General features: G+C 48.1%; 1 protein-coding gene across 3 annotated transcripts in view; it reads right to left on the bottom strand.

Annotated features, from left to right (window-relative positions):
• Positions 1 to 19,154, bottom strand: part of EDA (ectodysplasin A) — a 63,115-nt gene that overhangs the window by 14,998 nt on the left and 28,963 nt on the right. For all 3 annotated transcript variants that reach the window (XM_056491500.1, XM_056491501.1, XM_056491502.1), the window contains exon 2: positions 11,533 to 11,638. In XM_056491500.1, coding sequence (XP_056347475.1) covers positions 11,533 to 11,638 — 106 coding nt within the window. The remainder of the gene's footprint in view (positions 1 to 11,532; positions 11,639 to 19,154) is intronic.

The following is a 19,154-nucleotide window of genomic DNA, read 5'->3' as shown; positions in this document are numbered from 1 at the left end:
GACACTGGTTTGGGGACATGTAAGACCAGATAATTCAACTGAGGCACCTCTGTTTCCATCCCAGGTTACAGGGTAGAGACAAAATCCTGGTGATTAAGGAGATGTTGGTGTCATCCAGAAACACCACACCACTTCTCACTGTCCCATAAAATAAACATTAAATCACTTAAGTCATAGAATCATGGAATGGTTTGGGTTGGAAGGGACCTTAAAGCTCTGCCATGGGCAGGGACACAAGCCCTGTCCAGCCTGGCCTTGGACACTTCCAGGGATCCAGGGGCAGCCCCAGCTTCACTGAAAAATCCATTCCAGCCCCTCACCAACCTCACAGAGAAGAATCCCTTCCATATGTTCAACCTAAACTGCCCCTCTTTCAGTCTGCAGCCATTTCTCCTGTCCTGTCCTGTCCTGTCACTACTGCTCCTGATGAGGAATCCCTCTCTGGATTCCCTGTAGGTCTTTTCAAACATTGCACTCAGTGCTCTGGGCTGGGGATCACAGCCTGGGCTGGATGATCTTGGAGGGTTTTTCCAACCTCAAGGACTTTGGGGTAATTCCAACCCATCAACCAACCCCTCTATCCCTATTTGACCAATTCCAAAAGTGGAAAGGGCAGCTTGGATGTTCCTTGAGATTCCAGGTGAAGATGAACCTCCTGCCATCCTGGATGTCAGTTTTTCCTGACAAAAAATGAACAAGAAACCTCCAAAATTCAGCAGTTGCCTTTCCAGCACTGATGCAGTGACATTCACTTCATTCCCATGGCTAGGAGAAATGTAAAGCTTTTCAAATATTTTTAAATGTGGGGTTATTAATGCCAGATTCCAGTGGATTGGGGAAAGAGGGATGTTAGCTCCCAAACACATGCCTAATCTAGAACATGTGGTTTCAGGGGAGGTTTGGAACCAATATGTTTTCAACATTTTCAGGAAATTTGGTCTATCCAGATGAAAGCTTCTTGGACCCTACTGAACTATCAGTCAGTGATACAAACACTAAAACAAGAGGAATATTTTCCCTTTTCCCTGAAAAAGAAAGTGCTTCTTTACCAACTCCAGAGAGAACTGCTGAAGAGATTACTGCAGAATATTTAAAGAATATGATAAATGAAAAATCCAGGAGAACATCCTAGAAATAAATCTCCTCCTGTGTTACTCCAGAATTCTGCTGTGCCTTCCCAGGGTGGCTTTTTGATGAGGAAGGGGGATCTTCTGCTGAGAGTGAAGGAAAAGTGCTGCCCACACTCACAGAAACCCAAGCCAGGGGTGTGAACTAGAACTAATTTCAACAAATGTGAATACAGAGAATCTGTTTTGTAAGGGAATGGGGAAGGAATTAATGACACAAAGTAGGGGAAGGATGAAACAGCACTGTGGGATGTGTGAGTCCATAGGGCAAAGCCCAGGGCACTCCAGCTTTCTCAACCACCACTTTTCTTTCTCTTTTTTTTTTGTTTTGACCCTGCTTTAAAACTCCTCAGAATTCACATGTGAACACAGCCACCCTTAATGGTCTTTGCCTGGTTACACCTCAAATCAAGAGCACAACAGCACCCACAAACCAGCATTCTCTCCAAGAGGGATCCTGGTCCTGTGCCATTCCCAAAGAGCCATCCCAGCCTGCTCCACCTGCACAACACACACCTGAATTTCAGGAGCCTTTGCTAAGTGTCCCCCTGTCCCCTGTGGAGGGAGAGGCTGCTGAGTCCCCAGAAATGGCCTGGGGACAGTGACACTGGTGACCTGCCAGCCCAGGGCTGGACTGCCCCAGCCCAAAGCTGGTCTCCTCCAGCCTGGGAGATCAAGGACAGTTTGCAGCTCATTTTGGGCACTTCTGAGACACTCCCAGTTTTTGAGGCAATTCTGCATCTCTTTGATGGACTTTTCATGTCTCTCCAGGGGCAATGTCCTGCACTGGGGTCACTCCTGGGGCTGCCTGGCCACAGGGTGTGAGCAGAGCTCATGCCCTGGCACCAGGAGCTGGGAATCATCCCTCATGTGTGACAGTGGCCTTTGCTGCCTCCCTGCTCCTCTCCTCACATTCCACCAAAGGACAAACCTCCATCCATGTGTCATCCAGATGAGCAGATGCTGCTCCAGGAGCTCCATGGATCAGTAGCCTGCTCCCTCCCCATCCCTCTGATCCCAAACACCAGCCCCCAGCCCCAGCCCATGGGGCTGAAAACAAACAGAGGGAAGTCACAGCTCATCCCTGGAATCCCTGGAGAGACACGAGATGCCAGAGAGCCACAATCTCTCTTCTCCTAAGATCTCATCAGGAACAGAGATTTTTTTGCTGTTGAGAAAGTTTTGGTTTTTTTTTTTCTCCTGCCAGGACTCAGAGATTTTTGCTTGGCTTGACAAAACCCAGGACTCCTTGGGGGTACAAGGACAGTTAAACTCAAATTTACAGATAATTCAAACAGTTAAAGCAGTAGGTTGTGATGTAGTTTATCCTGATGTTTAATCATATTCAAAGGAAAAAAATCTGATTACTGCAGATGCCCAGAACCAAAGTGAGAACAGGAGACAGACCTAAGAGACAACCTCTCATCAACCTGATTTTTGCTCCAGGTAAAGGTCTGGAAAGGACAAAAGGAGCAGGATGAATTGGGTGTGCTCATGCATTCCACAGGTTTTTCCACCTTGAGAAGGAGGATGGGGCTCAAAGGGCAGCAGGTGCTGTCAGAAGGGAGGTGCTGGAGCAGGTAGAGCCCCACCAGCCCTGTGCATCTCCTTCCTAAGGGATTTTTGGCATGAGGAAAAATGCAGGTGCAGGATTGTAGGAGAAGCAGGGTGGAGCAGCACCTGCCCTTCACCTGTCACCTCTGCTGCTGTCACCTCTGTCACTGTGCTGGTCCCATTTAGGAGGAGAGGCTGGACCCAGTCACCTCCTGGGGCTCTCTCCACCCCACAGCCTCAACTCTGCTCTGCTGAAAATCCCTCCTCACTTCCTTGAGCAAGGCAGATGTGTCCCTGCTCACTGAAATGGGAATTTCCAAGGTTTTACAGCACACAAAGAACAACCAAGGTGATTTACCTGCTCCACCCCACCCAGATCCTGCAGGATCAATGGCAAGGCACCAGGACAGGCTCTAAAAAACCAGCTCCAGTCTCTGAGTAGGTGCAAGAACACCACAGCACAAATGTGGTCACGAGCAAAGACAAAATGCTGCTCCCAATTAACTCCAGAGCCACTGTTGCTGGCAGAATCCTCCTGCACTGCCTCCTGAGGAACACACAAAGCCAATCAAACAGAAATCTCCACCCTCCTCAGCTCTGCTCCCACATCACCAGTCCCAGCCAAGTTCCTGGGGTTCACACCAGAACCTGTGGCCATCACATTTCATTTTCAGCCCTCTGGCTGGCTCTGGAAGGAGGATGTGATGTGCCTTTTGTTTCCCTTCAGGCATTCCGGTTGGATTCCAAGCTCTGAGCTGACAAACAGCACTCCCAGTTCTAATTCGAGGATCCCAAGGCTTTTTTTGGCTGCTGGCTGGAGTCACCAGGCTGATTTTCTATCCACCACTGCACCCTCTTGTTTCCTTTATCAACCCCACATATTTAAATCCAACAATCTGCAGCGCAGCGTTACAGCTGTGTTTTTATTTTGTTTGTTTTATTCGGTTGTTGCCTAACACAAAACACTCTGACATTTTCAGTCACATCCCACTAAGATAAACAACCAACATATGTCATGAATTCCAGCAGAAATGATTCCCAAGTGGGGCAGCAGCAAGGTTTGAAGTGGGAGTACGAGAGACTCTCCTGAATTGTTTGCTGGATGTTTGAAATGAGCTCTTGCCGTGGTTATCCATAAGGATGGAGGGCAGGTGGGAGGAAACCTCTGTGACTGTCTCATCCCTGCAGATCTGGAAGTGTTTTTCCTCCTCCCATCCATAATCCTGCCTAATTGGATGGAAAACCTCCATTGAGCAGCTGCCTGAGAACTGATGGATTAATGACATGGAAAAATGCAGGCTCTGTATCCAAGGATCTACCTGTGTACATACACAGCTGGATGAACCTAAAATCAGGGAGAAAAGAGGGGGAAAAAAGTGGGAAACACAAGAGAGACACCATCACTCTTGTGAGGATTGGATGAATTTGATAAGGGGGGAAAAAAAAGGGGGAAAAGTGGGGAAAAAAGGAAAGCCAGGAGAGATTCCACCACTCTTGGGAAGCTCAAGTGAAGGGAATGCTGCCTGGCTCAGCCACCCCTTGCATTCATCCATTGAAAGCAATTAAGGCACTTCCCCAAATCCTGCAGGAATTAGTGGGATCAGATAGGACTCCAACAATGTCTCCATACATCACAGCCAACAAAGCCCTCATGAAAACATTCAGCCCCAGCCTCATTCACAGCTTCTGCCCCAGGGAATTCCTCACTGCAGCTCTGGGCTGGTGCAGCTGCTCTGTGACAGACCAGAGGGTTCCAGGGAGGGCACAGTGAGGACAAGCACAACTCCTGCCACCACAGCAGCAGCTCCAGCTTTGGCTGGTCACAGAATCCCAGAATAGCTGGAAAAAACCTCTGGAGATCACCCAGCCCTAGGCAGGGTCACCCTTTGGAGCAGGTGACACAGGAACACGTCCATGTGGGTTTGGGGTGTCTCCAGAGGGATTCCACACCCTCCCTGGAAAGGAAACACCTTCCCTGGGAAGCTGTTCCAGGGCTCTGCCCCCTCCATGGAAGGAAGTTGGGGTGGAACTCCTTGTGTTGTAGTTTATGGGCATTGCTCCTTATCCTGGAGCCTGCCACTATCCTCTGACACCCTTTGGAGATATTTGTATGGATTAAGAGATCTGTTCAGCTTTGCCACAACCCCCAGACAGAAAAACAAGCTTACCCACCCCAAAATCTGCAGGATTGTTGGTGGCAGGGGCAGGACCTGAGGAGGGGCTCAGGTTCCACCACTTGGAGAGAGCAGACAGGCCTGGAGCACGTGCTGAGCCTGCAGAACCTCCCTGGCTGAGGGTTTATTCAGCAGAACCAAAGCTCAGCTGCAAAGCCTCCAGCAGGGAGACAATGGAGCCTCTCTTGCTGCGAGCAGGAGCAGCAGCTTCCAGAGGAGCCCGGCATTTCCAGCTGCTCAGCTGCACTCACAGCCCAGCTGCAGCCACATCCCTGCCCCTCTGCAACATCTGCTCTCCTCTCATTACTGCTGGCCCTGTTTGTGACACAAGCAGCTCTGGGAGACTCCTGAAGCTCAGCTCTGAAAAGCCCCAGGAGTGGAATTGAGGCGGAATCACTGTCAGGTCCAGTAACATCCCTCACTGCTCAGAGCACAGCTGGAAAAGGAGCTCAGCTCTGGTCAGGTCTGAGCACAGCTCTGGGAGCTCAGAATCCACAAATGTAGTCAGGACAAGTGTCTGAAAGTGCCACTGAGGTGACAATGATCAGAGAATTCCTTCTCACCCCATGGGCTCATCCCCAGCAGGGAAGGATGAACAGCTCCAGGGATGGAGCAGAGCAGCAGCACCTCATCACAGCTCTGTAAACTGCCCAAAAATGAAGCAGAGTTCCTTCTGGAACAACCCAGATCCCAACTGGAAGAGCTGCTGAAGGAGCCAGGGGGCAAAGGGAGGCTGTGGATGGGTCAGGACACACTGACCATCATCCATCCCACTGTGATCCCTGTGAGATGGGAAATTCCTCACCCTGGACACCACACAGCTGGGCTTGGGCCTCTCCCAGCTTTCCCCATTAACATCCACCTGGGACAGACACAGCCGAGCTCAGGGAGGAATTCTGGACTTCAGCAGTTAGAGAATCATTTATGGAATCATAAACTGCTTTAATTGGAAGGGATCTTGAAGCTTTTCCCATTCCACCCCCTGCTATGGGCAGGGATAACCTCCATACCCCAGGTTGTTCCAAGCTCTGTCCACCCTGGCCTTGGACATTTCCAGGAACATCCACAGTTTCTCTGAGCAGCCTGTGCCAGGGCTGGGACAGAGCAGGAACCAGCACTAAACACCACTCTGGGCTTTTAGGGACAAATCCTTAAACAGATCCCTGTTATCATAAATCTGGGAATAACATGGAGATAGGGATATGTAAATAAGAGCAGCCTTAATTTTATCACAGCAATAACAAATACTGACAGCAACATCCCAGGAAAATGATGAGTTTATCCCCAAAGATTAAAACATCCCATTATTCCTGATTTCTCCCATTTAGGGATAAATCACAGAGAAATTCTGAGGGAAATCAGTAAGAACAAGCACTTTGTGGTGAGCCTTTCCTTCTGGGAGCTTCTCCCCTGCTCCAGGATCCAGGAAATGTCCAGTATTTACTGCATGCTCATCACCATGGTTTCAGAGCACAATAAGGCTCTATCACCCTGCATCCATCTGTGTTTCTGGGAATGCTGGGGCTTTGGGAATTGCACAGGGCTGACACAAAGGCACCCATTGTTCTGGAGGCAGAGGGACAAACCTGCCCTTTCCACAGGAGGGGAAGCCAGCAGGAAAAGTTGCTATTGTGAGCTGGATATTTAAAAAAAAAAAAAAAAAAAAAAAAAAAAAAAAAGTGGAAAAAAAAAATCCCATTGCATCGTCTGTGCTGCTGGGTTGGGAAAGGGGGATGGCTGGGGCAGGGCACCTGTGGGACTGGGGGATGCCCAGGGGGAGGCAGGCATCCAAAATCCAGCCTAAACCCACCCCAAAAGCCAGGCTGGCATCAGCAAAATGATAAACCATCCCAAAAACATCCCAAATCCATCTTAAACTCACCCCAAAAGCCAGGCTGGCATCCAGCTACCTGCTAAACTGTCCCAAAAACATCCTAAAACACAGGCTCTGGCATCAGCTCCCTTCTAAATAATCCAGAAATTATTCTCAACTCATCCTTAAAAACAGGCTTTGGCATCAGCTACCTGCTAAATCATCCAGAAATTATCCTAAACTCATTCTAAAAGCCAGGCTCTGGCATCAGCTACCTGCTAAACCATCCCAAAACCATCTTAAACCCACCCCAAAAGCCAGGCTGGCATCAGCAAAATGATAAACCATCCCAAAAACATCCCAAATCCATCTGAAACTCACCCCAAAAGCCAGGCTGGCATCCAGCTACCTGCTAAACTGTCCCAAAAACATCCTAAAACACAGGCTCTGGCATCAGCTCCCTTCTAAATAATCCAGAAATTATTCTCAACTCATCCTTAAAAACAGGCTTTGGCATCAGCTACCTGCTAAATCATCCAGAAATTATCCTAAACTCATTCTAAAAGCCAGGCTCTGGCATCAGCTACCTTCTAAACCATCCCAAATTCATCCTAAACCCACCCTAAAAGTCAGGCTGGCATCAGCTACCTGCTAAACTGTCCCAAAAACATCCTAAACTCGTATTAAAAGCCAGGCTCTGGCTTCAGCTACCTTCTAAATCATCCAGAAATTATCCTCAACTCATTCTAAAAAAACAGCCTCTGGCATCAGCTACCTGCTAAACCATCCAGAAATTATCCTAAACTCATCCTAAAAGCCAGGCTGTGGCATTAGCTCCCTGCTAAACCATCCAGAAATTATCCTAAACTCATCCTAAAAGCCAGGCTGTGGCATCAGCTCCCTGCTAAACCATCCAGAAAAATCCAAATTATACCCTAAACTTACCCTAAAACCATCCTAAAAATCACCCTAAAACCACTCTGAAAGCCAGGCTCTGCCATCAGCTACCTGCTAAACCATCCAGAAATTATCCAGAACTCACCTCAAAACCACTGCAAGACCATTCTAAACCCATTCAAAACCCACTCTAAAACCATTTTAAAACTACACTGAGATCACCCTAAAACCACCAAGCAGAGGGTGAAACTGGACCCACTTAGCTGGAGCATCATTTCCAAAGCTCCAGGTAGGAGCAGGGATGGGGAAGAAATTTAAATCCCCCAGAATTTCATTTTTCTTCCAACCCAAAGGCATTTCCAGTGCTGGAATTCTCCTCCAGGACTTTCCTCGGCAGGAAGAATTGCCAAAGTAGTAGGAACCAAATTGTTGTCAGCTTAAGGCCAGCCATCTGCTCAGCCTCTTCCCAGCTGCCATGCTCCCAATCAAAGCCTGGAGAACAATCCCTGATGTTTCTCACCAAGCTCAATATGAAAAAAATCTAGGAAAGGGGAAAAAAAAAAAAAAAACAACAAACCAACAACTCCAAACCCAAAATGCAAAAAAAAACCCCAAAAACCAGGAAAGCAGCCCGGCAGGGATCTAAGTGGGAACAGAGATGAAAGTAGGAGAAAAAGAAACTATTTTATTTGTTTAAAACAATGTTTTTTAAAGAGTCCTATTGACATCTGCTTTGTAAATGCTCTGTCATTATTTATAACCTCCAGAGCATGGAATTGTCTCTGGAGTTACAACCATGCTACTCCCAGATTTTGGCTTTGTTAGCAAAGAGCCAGCAGCATTTTTACTGGCACTCTGGGAATAGAGATCTAACATTTCATACCCAGTTTATTTAAAAGTGGACTAATTTAACATCCTTGATGGTTCCTTTTAGCACAACTGTTGCTAATTAGCAGCTCCAGAATGATTTGTTCATCTGGGAGCAGCAGCAGTTCCACAGCAGCAAAAATACACCAGGGCAAAAGGGAGGAGGGGGAAAGGAGAAAACAGGGAAGAGGCATTGGAGAGGGGAAGGTTTCAGAGAATTAAAGGAAATGAAGTGACAGGTGGAGATGGGAACACTGAGGAGAAAAGAGGCAGGAAAAATAGAGTGGAAAGGGATAATCCTTGAGAAGCTGGAAAAATGAGTGGCAGATTTTAAAAGCTGTGCAAAAGTTTGGTTTGGTGGCATGGACTGGAAAGGGGCTTCCAGATGATGATGCCAGGACTAGGACAGGCAGCAGCCCCCAGGGATCCTGAGGGATGCAGGGACAAGGACAGGGACCTTGGCCAGGACACGACCTCAGCTGCTTTAAGTGGCCCCAGGGCACTGTTGGTGCAGGGCCACAACCCAAAATTAAGCAAACCCAACCATGAAACATGCCAGGGGTCAGAGGGCTGAAACCAGAGTGCTCCAAGGAGAAGCCCCTGAAATTCCAGAGTCCTGTTGGGGAGTGACAGGATCCAGCTGCTGGCTTTGCACACAATTTTCCTCGGATTTTTTACCAAAGAGGCACCAAAGCAGCTTTGCTGCTCCCATGTCCCATCCCTGTGGCTCCAGCCAGAGCCCTCACCCTCCCCTGGCTGCACAGAACCAGCTCTGCCCTGTCCCAAAATCACCCCTTTCAAAGCAAAAGGCTTGAAAGCAAATCCTCCAAAAAGAAAAAGCTTTTGGGTAAGGAGCCATGTTCTCCCTGATGTTTACAGATCATCAGAGCCTGTTGTTGGTACCAGGATGGGCAGGACTGAAGAGCCAGGAAGGGTCAGAGCAGCCTCCCTCCAACCCAGCCTCCACACTCAGATCACTTTGGTCTTTCCCTGCATGTGCAAAAGCACTTGAAAGTTCATAAAATTAATTCCAGACAAATATTAGCGAGGCCTCAAGTGGAAAGCACATCTCTCTTCTTCTGGGAATTTATAGTTCAGCCACTTTTATCTTTGGGAGGCTCTTTGGAGATCAAAGATTTGATCAACTTTCCCTTTGCGAAACTCATGAAGAAAACGGTGTTATCCAGGACCATGACATGATTTTATTTATTACTTTAATGATTCATTGCCCTGCTCTGACAGCAAGATTCCTTCACAAAGGTCTAAAACAAACAGCCTGAGTTCCCCAAGGCTGTGGCTCTGTTTGTTTCTCGATTTTATGGTTGTTACAAGGTCAAGCCCTGCCCTGATGGCTCCCACTTGTTAAATCAGCTCTAAATCCACCACAGCCAAACACAGGGCAACCACTTGCCAAAGCCAGAGGGACACAACCTGTCACTCTGGCAGTTTTTCCCTTCTCCACCACCTGTGGGGTCTAAATCCCTAATTTTCAAAAAGACACAGGTAAGAATCACAGGATCAGTGAGGAAAAGGTCTCTGAGATCCAAGCTGTGACTGATCCCAGCCCAGAGCACTGAGTGCCAGAGCTGGGAATTCCTTGGACACCCCCAGGGCACTCCAAACCTTCCTGGGCATCCCCTTCCAATTCTTGACCACACTTTCCATGGAGAAATTCCTGCTGATGTCCATCCTGACTCTCCCCTGCCACAGCTTGAAGCTGTTCCCTCTCCTCCTGTCCCTGTTCCCTGGGAACAGATCCCAAATCCCCTGGCTGTCCCCTGCTGTCAGGGAGTTGTGCAGAGCCACAAGGTCCCCCCTGATCCCCCTTTTCTCCAGGCTGAGCCCCTTTCCCAACTCCCTCAGCCCCTCCTGGTGCTCCAGACCTTTCCCTAGCTCCATTCCCCTCCTGGGACTGGACAAGTGGAGGCACGTTCAACTCTGAGCATCCAGGGAACATCAGGGAAATCTGGGAAAGGAATGCCAGTCATGGAATGACAACACTGGGAACAAGGGTGATGGGAAAAACCCCCGTTAGACACCAACCTTCAGGCTCCCTATCCCTCCTCAGCAGCTCTCTGCACATCTGGCAAGGCAGAGGCAGCCTGAGGGATGAAGTTAATCCCTCCCAACATCTGTCGGCAGCGCTCCACCGACACCGCTCGCCTCCAGTGGGAACTTGCTACTACACAAGCAACTGGTGAAGACACTGGGATAGATTTCAAGGAGACTGGGAAAAGGACTGGGATGCTGCCTGAGCCATCTGAACACCAGAGCGACACCAGCTCCAAAACTGATGGCCCACCCTGGGCTGGAATCACTCAGGGAGTCTGTGACTTGTCAGCATTCCGGGCAAGAGGAATCCAGGGAGTTTCACCCAGCTCTGTCTTGGAGCACAGCCACAGGGAAATCTGCACAGGGAAATCTTCTGCACTGTGAAACTGCAAAGGTTTCAGGGGAGATGGGAAACTCACAGAGCTGGACTGGAAAACTAATGATGATAACAGAGTTAGGACTCGGGCTTAGCCAGGCACAGAACCACAAGTCCATCAGCTCTGCCCTGCTTTCCCTGGCAGCCAGGCCTTTCTCTGCTCCTATAAAAGGGGATCTGTGCTTTCCAGCAGTAGGAAAGCACAGGAGCTCTTCCAGGAATTCATGCTCCTGTCTTTGTGTCATGACAATCATGGAAAGCCAGGACTGGAAAACAAATTCTTCACAAAGAAATCAGAAACCTTTCTGCTCTTTTAATCCAAGCTTTGTAAAACTTTGCCTTCCCTTCACACAGGCTTTGACCCTATCTGAGACTCCACAGCAGCTCAAAACCCCTTTAGAGCAGACACCAGTTTGGGATGCAGGTGCTCCCAGCTGTCTGCTGGATTGTGAAAAGCTCCTCGATGATTTTAAGCAAAGCCAGGTGTGCAGGACAACAAATAAAGGCAAACAAGTACAAATTAAAGCCTTAAACGAGCACAGTTCGAGGAGGCAAGGATGGAATTTCTCAGCAGCATTAATTCACACAAGACCTTCAGTTGCAGAAATCAGAACTCCTGGAATTCCTCATCTGGGAGAGAACCAAATTCAGGGAGAACTGAGCAGGACTCACCATCGGGCCCTTCGCTGCCTTTGCTCCTTTTATTCCGACGGACGCGTCTCCCTTCTTCTCCAACGTGCAGCTTCTCCTCGGGGTGAAAGAAGTTCAGCAAGGCCAGCTGGAAGAAGAGGGACAAATTTAAGCATCTTTGCAAGGCTGATTCAGCCAAGATGAGAGCTTGGAGCCCAAATCCTTTCCATCAGGGATGAGCAGAGGAGGACTGAGATGGCTGCTCACGGATCTCAGCTCATTCCAAGGAGAGATGCTCCCCTGGAAGCAGTCTAGGACTTGGGAAAACTCCACCTGAGGGGCTTTGGCATGGAGAATCCTCCCCCCAGGGATGGGGGACTGCAGGGCAGGGCTGAAGGGAGATCTATGGCTGGAAATAATCTAACACCTCAAAGGCCAATGCAGTAATTCCTAATTCTTCACTGCAGAACTTGCTCAATCCTGGAGCTCTTCCTCCAGCATTACTCACTGCCAGTAAGTTTTTCCTCTCTCAACCTCTTCTCTGCAAGCCTCATTAGCTACTGAGATTCAAAGGTCTTCAGGGACCTTTAAATCCAACCCAATATACCACATAAATTAACACTTTAAACCTACAGCAACATTTGTAACATGAGATTTGCCAAGAGGCAAAAATTTTATGTAGCGACCTCTTATTCAGGAAAAAATCGCTGGTGCCTTAAAAGCTCTTTAACAGATCAGCATCTCGACCCAGAAACTGAAATTCGGGTTAGAAACCAGAATCCCAGCTAACCCCAGCAGCATTTTCCTGTTATTTCCACTTCATAAAAAAGGGAAGTCAAAGATCAATTAGGGACCAAACATCTTCTGTGTGTTACTGCACCCAACAGCCAGGGCTGCTCCCACCACGATGGGGTTTTCTTGCTGAAGAAACCCACAGTGGTGATTTAAGCTGTAAATACACAGCAAAACAAAAACACAGCCCAAGACAAGAACCAGGAGGCTTCAAAAAGCAGCCCCAGAGGTTATCGAGCTCATCATTGTTCTGAGAACAAAACCTGGGGCATCAAAAGCATCTTTGAAAGAGCAGAGAAGAACAAACACCTGCCCTGAATTGCCGGGCTCGTTAAGCTCCAGCCCATAAAAGTCTCTATCAAGAGCAATAATCACAAAAAGCCCTTGGCTTTTCACAAGCCCCAGGGCTCTCACCTCCCCTCCCCTCGAATTCCCAAGGTTTTTCCCAAGCACAGCTCCCCTCCCAACCTCAGCATCCCAGCCCTTCACTCAGATTTTTACATCTGCATTTTGCTGTACTCCAACAAGCTGGGGTGCAGTCTCACAAACGGAAATGTTTGGAAACCCTTTAGTTTCCAAAGAAGAACCCCCCAAAGCGTTTCTCAAATTCCCAAACTGTTGCTATTTCCTTCTGTCTGTGCAGAATTCCTGGCTGTTTGTCATTGCAATGATGTCGTGCCTGAAAGGACCCCAAAATTCTGTGGGATAACCTGGGATCAGCTTAAAAGCCTCACTACTGGGCTTTTAAACATCCCTAAAAAGCAATGATGAGGAAAACTTACCAGCCAGAGAAAGGCCAGTTACAGGGTTGGGTGGACAACTCCTCTTGTTTACAATGAGGAATAAAGGGTGAGAAATTCCCAAAGCTCCCACATCCCACTGCAGTGCCCCAGGTGTGGAACACTGGAGCAGGATGCTCCTGCAAGCACCACCAGCAGCTTTCCTGACACACCAGAGCAGGGCCAGGGATGAGAACAAGTGAATTTCTCTTTAAACCTCTTATTTAACTCACATTGACACGCTGGGAACTAATTGAAGGAACAACCTGCATTATGATTCAGGTTGAAGTGTCAATGAAATCCTCAGTGTGGCTTTGGAATGCTGTTACTGCCTGGATCATTATTGGAATTTTACAGCACAGGGTGAAATAGAGGCTGCTCCTCCAGGTTGAACAAGCTCAACTCCACTGCTCTGCTCCAGTTTTTAATCTGATGTAACTTCTCACTGACCACTCAGAAAAACACTAAATTTTGGCTAAAAGTAATCTGTCCATTAAACTCTGTATTTCTAGTCAGAAAGAGAAACGACAGTGAGGGTGAATGATTGAACCACACCTTTAACTTAGGAAACAAACCCATAAAAGCAGCTTGTGACACTAACTGTGAACACAGCAGCTGCTGCTTTGGGACAGCTCCCATGAAATTGTGTTTTCCAGGACAGCAGTGACACAGCCTGGGAGGGGACACAACCCATGTGAGCAGAGAGAGGGGCTATCCCCAGGGTATACCCTCCAGAGTCTCTGAATTATGCAAATACTGCACTGACCCTGCAGTGACTGGCACAGAGGGCTCAGGGTCAGGGATGGGGGGAATGCTCAGACCCCTGTGAAGGTCAGGGGCAGGGAAAGGGTGACCAAGCCTCCTGCAGCCATCAGGGCCACCAAAGGCCAAGCCCCTCTCTGGGGACTCAAGGGCTCTGTTGTTCCAGGGCTGCAGCTGCCAGGGTCAGGGGATGAAGGGCCTGTCTGTGTCTGCCTGGGAATTGTGGCCAGCACCACTTGGATGCTTTTTCCATTCACCAACCCCTGAGATATCAGCAATACATTGGGAAGAAATTCCTCCCTGTGAAGCCTTGGCACAGAGAAGCTGTGGCTGCCCCTGGAAGTGTCCAAAGCCAGGCTGGACAGGGCTTGGAGCAACCTGGGATAGTGGAAAATCATCTTTTAAATCACCTTCCTTCCCCTGCATCAACCATATGGGGCTGTGCCACCTTCTGTGGAATTCTAAAAGGAATTCTCACCTAGTCCATGATTTCACTGGAACTCCCCATCCTCAAAGCCACACAGAGCTGATTCTCCCAGCCTGTGCACTTTTAGAGCCAGAGAACTTTCCAGAAGTCAAGCACACACAGCTTCTTTTTTGGGAGCAGGTATTTTCCCTGCACAGTCCAAACAATCCCCATTTCCCTCCTCCTCCAACCTAAAGCCCTCAAATCACCTTTAATTTTAAAAACACCGTAGGTTTAATCAAGAGAATCACTATAGGATGCAAAAAAAGGTCAAAAAGCCAACACAGGAAAAACCCCAGGGGAAGGAATTCCTCAAAATAACCTGGGAAACAATAGCACAGGCAGAGGGAATCGGATCTGCCTGGGTTTCTCTGGGCAAAATACAGCAAAACAAAGGCACACAGAGCTGGTTTTCCCTGCAGAACCTGCCTGGGAAGCACTGGACAAAGCTGCTGGAGGATGGATGTCAAGGGAGCACAGTGGGAACTCCCAAAATAACAAGGTCTCTCAAACTCATTTGCAGAATGGACATTCCACACTCTATGCAAGGAGGGGTAAAGAAAGGTATTATCATTTTTCAAAAAATGAAATATTATATGTCTTGTCAAAAGTCTCTTGAAGAGCCACTGGACACCAAGGGAATGTATTTCCAATGGTCAAACAGATTCAAAGGAAGGAAAGTGGAAAAATATAACCCAACCCATACAATTATGCACATAGGGTGGATTTTTTGTTAGGCTAAGTTGGTAGGAAGAACGAGTGTCTTCCTCCTGGAGAAGGGAAAAGCACCCAAACCTTCAGGTGTACGAGGACTTTTGGGTGAAAAGTGAAAAAAACCCCAAAGATTTTCTGCCTCTGCTTCCAGTTCCTCCTGACAAAGCAATTCCAGCCAAAGATCTCATCCAGAAACCCACAGCTCAATGTCTTAAAGCACCTGAGAAAAAAACATGAACTCAGCCCCCTGCACGAGTGTTTAACAGGATTGTTAAAGTCAAATTCCCTCTTTCTTTGCAGTTTTGGGAGATCAGCAGTGTGAGGAGCCTAAGAACCAGCCCAGGCTCTGCAGCAGCATTCTCTGCAAGCAATATTGTTGTTTTTCTGGTGCTCTCAAGTTCAGCCTGTGGTTCAGAGGAGCAGCAACTTGAATATCAGCCCCATTGTCCTCCAGAACTTTGCCTCTGGTCACACGTGGTGCAAAGAAAAAAAAAAAGATCAAGTAGATAATTTATATTCCACCAGCCCAGAAAGAAGCTCAGGGAGTAGCTTTGCTTTACTGAAAAGAAACCCCATTCAACATATTTTAAGAATTGTTTTTGTCATCATTTCTTGCTCCTCATAAAAATGCAAGGAGCAAACGAGGGAACAATTCCCATTTCAACATGACAGAACTCTGACACCGTGTCTTGTCTGCAGGACAAGCCACAGCCCTGCCTGCCAAACTGGGGGGATGTGATCAGTAATGAGGGGGAGGAGCAGGGATGGAGAGAGCAGAGATGGTACAAGCTCCACCAGCCACCTTCTCCCAAACCTGGCACTCCCAGCTCTGGGAATCCTCTGCAGCAGGTTCCACACCACAACAAACCCATTCCTTGTTTTTTTGGGTGAAGCTCCAGTTTGGTCCTCACCTTCAAGATGCCCAGAACTTCTCTGGTGCCTGTTGCTTCATCTCTGTCATCCCTCCTTCCCAATGCCAGCCACATTCCTGCTCTGTCCAGCTCTCCATCCTGAAGCCCAAGATCCCAAAGGCACAATCCTTCATCCTGGAGCTGATACAAAATCCCAACTCCTTCTCCCTCCAATCTGCACCCAAGGATCCTCACTGAGGTTTTCAGACACAACAGGGAACTTCAAAGGCATTTTCCACCCAAAGCTGTTCTATAATCCTGAAACAGCAGCGATGCCAAGGAGTTTATCCAGGTGGGAAGTTTGGCTGGGAGGAGGGATTGAGCCACCTCCCTCCCAAAACTCAACTTCACAAAAATGGCAGCCAAGGAGCCAAGGGAGTATTTGACCACTAGAAAACAGAAATTTGACCACTAGAAAACAGAAATTACTTTGGACATGGAATGCCATGGACTGGGGGCACAGCACCTGCCAGCAGGAACCCCCTTCTCAGCACAGCTACACCCTGAACATGCCACCAGTGCTTTTGGGAATGGGATCTGAGATGCTGCCAATGTGCTGAGCACCCCTGTCCTTGGCTCATAAGCCTGTCCCAAGGACTGTGCAATCCCAGTTTGGAGAATGGCACTCTGGGTCTTCCAGGCACTCCAGTAACAGGCACAGACTGGAGACCAATGAAAGAGGAAGGAGAAGTTTTTCCTGAGCTTTTATTGGTATTTTACCTCCATTACCCAGGAAAGCCACTGTGTTTTGCAGGACAGAACCCTAAATCCAACTGCCAGTTCTCAGTGCAAGCCAAAGCAAGGGAATGATTTACCATCAGAACAATTAATACATTTTATAAACTTCCCTTCAGAGCCACACTCTGCCCAAAACCTCCCCTCTCCCTTCCTCCTTTCCATGTGGAACTGGGCTTTAAGCAGACCTGTGACAGCAGCAATCACATGCTGCAACTCCAAGTCTAAACTGGAATTTCCTCCTTCCTCTAATCCAAACCTTCCCCACTTCACTCAGTTCAATAAGCAACATCCCAAATATTTATATTTCCACCACTGAACACACCACTTGGTTTTTACTTCCAATCAGCTCAGGGAAGCTGGAGCAAATGCAGGTAAACCTGGCAGAGGCAGCAGGCAGGTGGATTGCTCCTCATGGGAGGAGTGAAGTGTAACTTTGGAAAAGGAAGGTTCCTTCAGCACAGGGAGAATGTGGAAACACTCAGAAACACTTTCTGTCCTAAACCTCCACAGAAAATTGGTTTCAGCACAAAATGGAACCAGGTCCACAATCTGAATCCCACACACCCCACAACTTTCCTTGACTGCAGGAGCAACTCAATCACCAAATCTGACCCCAAACCAGCACCACCTCAAGCCAGGAAGACCATGATTTGTTCAACAAGGCTGTTTGTCCATGCAATTGTCTGAGCCACCCTCCCCTGGAGCTGCCTTGTGCTGGATGGGGTTTCATGGGGGGACAATGTCACAGAGCTAGACACGGCTCCAGCTGAGGCTTCCCAATCCTTACACCTGCTGGCACTGAAGGGAGAGCTCAAACACAACCCAGATGTGAGCAGAACAAGGTCAAAGCTGAGTGTAACACTGCACATGAAGACACCTGCAGTGAATTTTTTACTGGTAGCAGGAGTAAGAGATTCCTGCTGCAGCTCCGGGTCTGGCACGGCAGAGCCATGGGAAGTTCCTTGCTGGGAACAGGCTAAACACTGAGAGGGATCAATGTCAGCAAGGTAAGGAACTTAAATCAGTTCCTTTTGCCTCCCAAGGAAATCAAATTTAGCTGTGAAGCAGCGCCAGGCATGGGCTCTGCTGTCTATTAGCAGGAATTCTCAGTTTTTCACATTTTAATTAGCTTTTGTAGCCCTTTTCGGGCCCATTTTCAGCCAGCTGGGCTACGCCCCCCTCCAGATGGAGGTCATGGGTTCTTCTCCTGCATTCCAACAGCAATTCCTTCCTTATTTGAGCAGTTAGACTCCCAAAATATTCGTGCATTTTATAAAACACAGCACACACTTGATTTGGGGGAACCCAACCCTCAGCCATAGTTCCTCTTCCTTTCTCCAGCTGCACCATTTCTCTTGCTCCTCATGACCTGGAGCTCCTCCAGCACATCCAGGACAACATGAGGTCAACAGCACAATCCTCCTCAAGCCAGAATCCCTCCTAAAAATATTCCCCAAATCAGGAGCTGCTCCAGCAAAGGGCTTCACAGCCCTGCTGCTTCCCTTGGAGCACCTCTGCTCCCTGCAGAATGGAGAACTGGGCTCTCTCCAGCCTCAAACCAGCCTTGGGGCTCCTCCCTAGGAGAAAAACTCCTTCTGCCAGGTTTGAAAACACTTTTAGGAACACCTGGAAGTCCTGCTAGTCATGGCAGGACAATGACCTCAACAGCTTCCACAACCAACATAACACATGACGTGCACAGGGACCATTCCCAGAGGATGCTTTGGATCATTTCCACTGAAGGTGCTTCTCTGCCACCCAACTCCTTCAATTCCCACCAATTCCAGGTGTTTCTCAAGAGACAGGAGCACTGAAATCCCAACATCTGAAAATTGAGCTGATTCAATGCACAGTCCCCTTTTTGAACCAATCTCCAAAGCACTCCAGATGACCAAGCCACCTCTTCCTGCAGGAGGTGACCAACCAGATCCTGCTCTGGAGCTTTACATTGGGAATGTGGCTGCAGGATCCAAATTTATGGCATTTTCCAGTTCCCTGGTATTTGGCTTTTTATCTCCATTCTGCATTATCCTGTTGCTTGGAGTGGGACCAGCTGCAGCAAGGAATTGGTTTGGATTCACTCATGGAGACGGATCCATATGGGAGAAAGTTACAGAAGAACATCTGTCAGACACTGGAACTGATGAACTTCATTCTGCCCTTGCTCTTAGACAATCCCTTCTATTGATTTTGGGGGAGAAATCTTCAAAAAACTTCATAATTTTTAAATTATTCTGCTGTTTCAGTAATTGACCTGTTTAAGGAAGTGTCCAGGGCCAGGAGCATTCTGGTTTAGTGAAAGGTGTCCCTGCCCATAGAAAAGGGGTGGAATGAGATGAGATTTGAGGTCCCTTCTAGGCCAAACCTTTCTGGGATTTCATAATTCTATGATAAAGCTTTAAAAACATTTTTCCTTGCTCTGTAACAAACCCACGACTTCCTGTCCGAGCACATTTTTTCCCCTTTTCAGCACAAGGGCTTTAAAATCCTCTTTTTTCAATC

This window comes from Oenanthe melanoleuca, chromosome 4A (genome assembly GCF_029582105.1).
Source record: "Oenanthe melanoleuca isolate GR-GAL-2019-014 chromosome 4A, OMel1.0, whole genome shotgun sequence".
NCBI classification, from domain to species: Eukaryota; Metazoa; Chordata; class Aves; order Passeriformes; family Muscicapidae; genus Oenanthe; species Oenanthe melanoleuca.
This window is presented reverse-complemented; position numbering and strand designations above follow the sequence as displayed.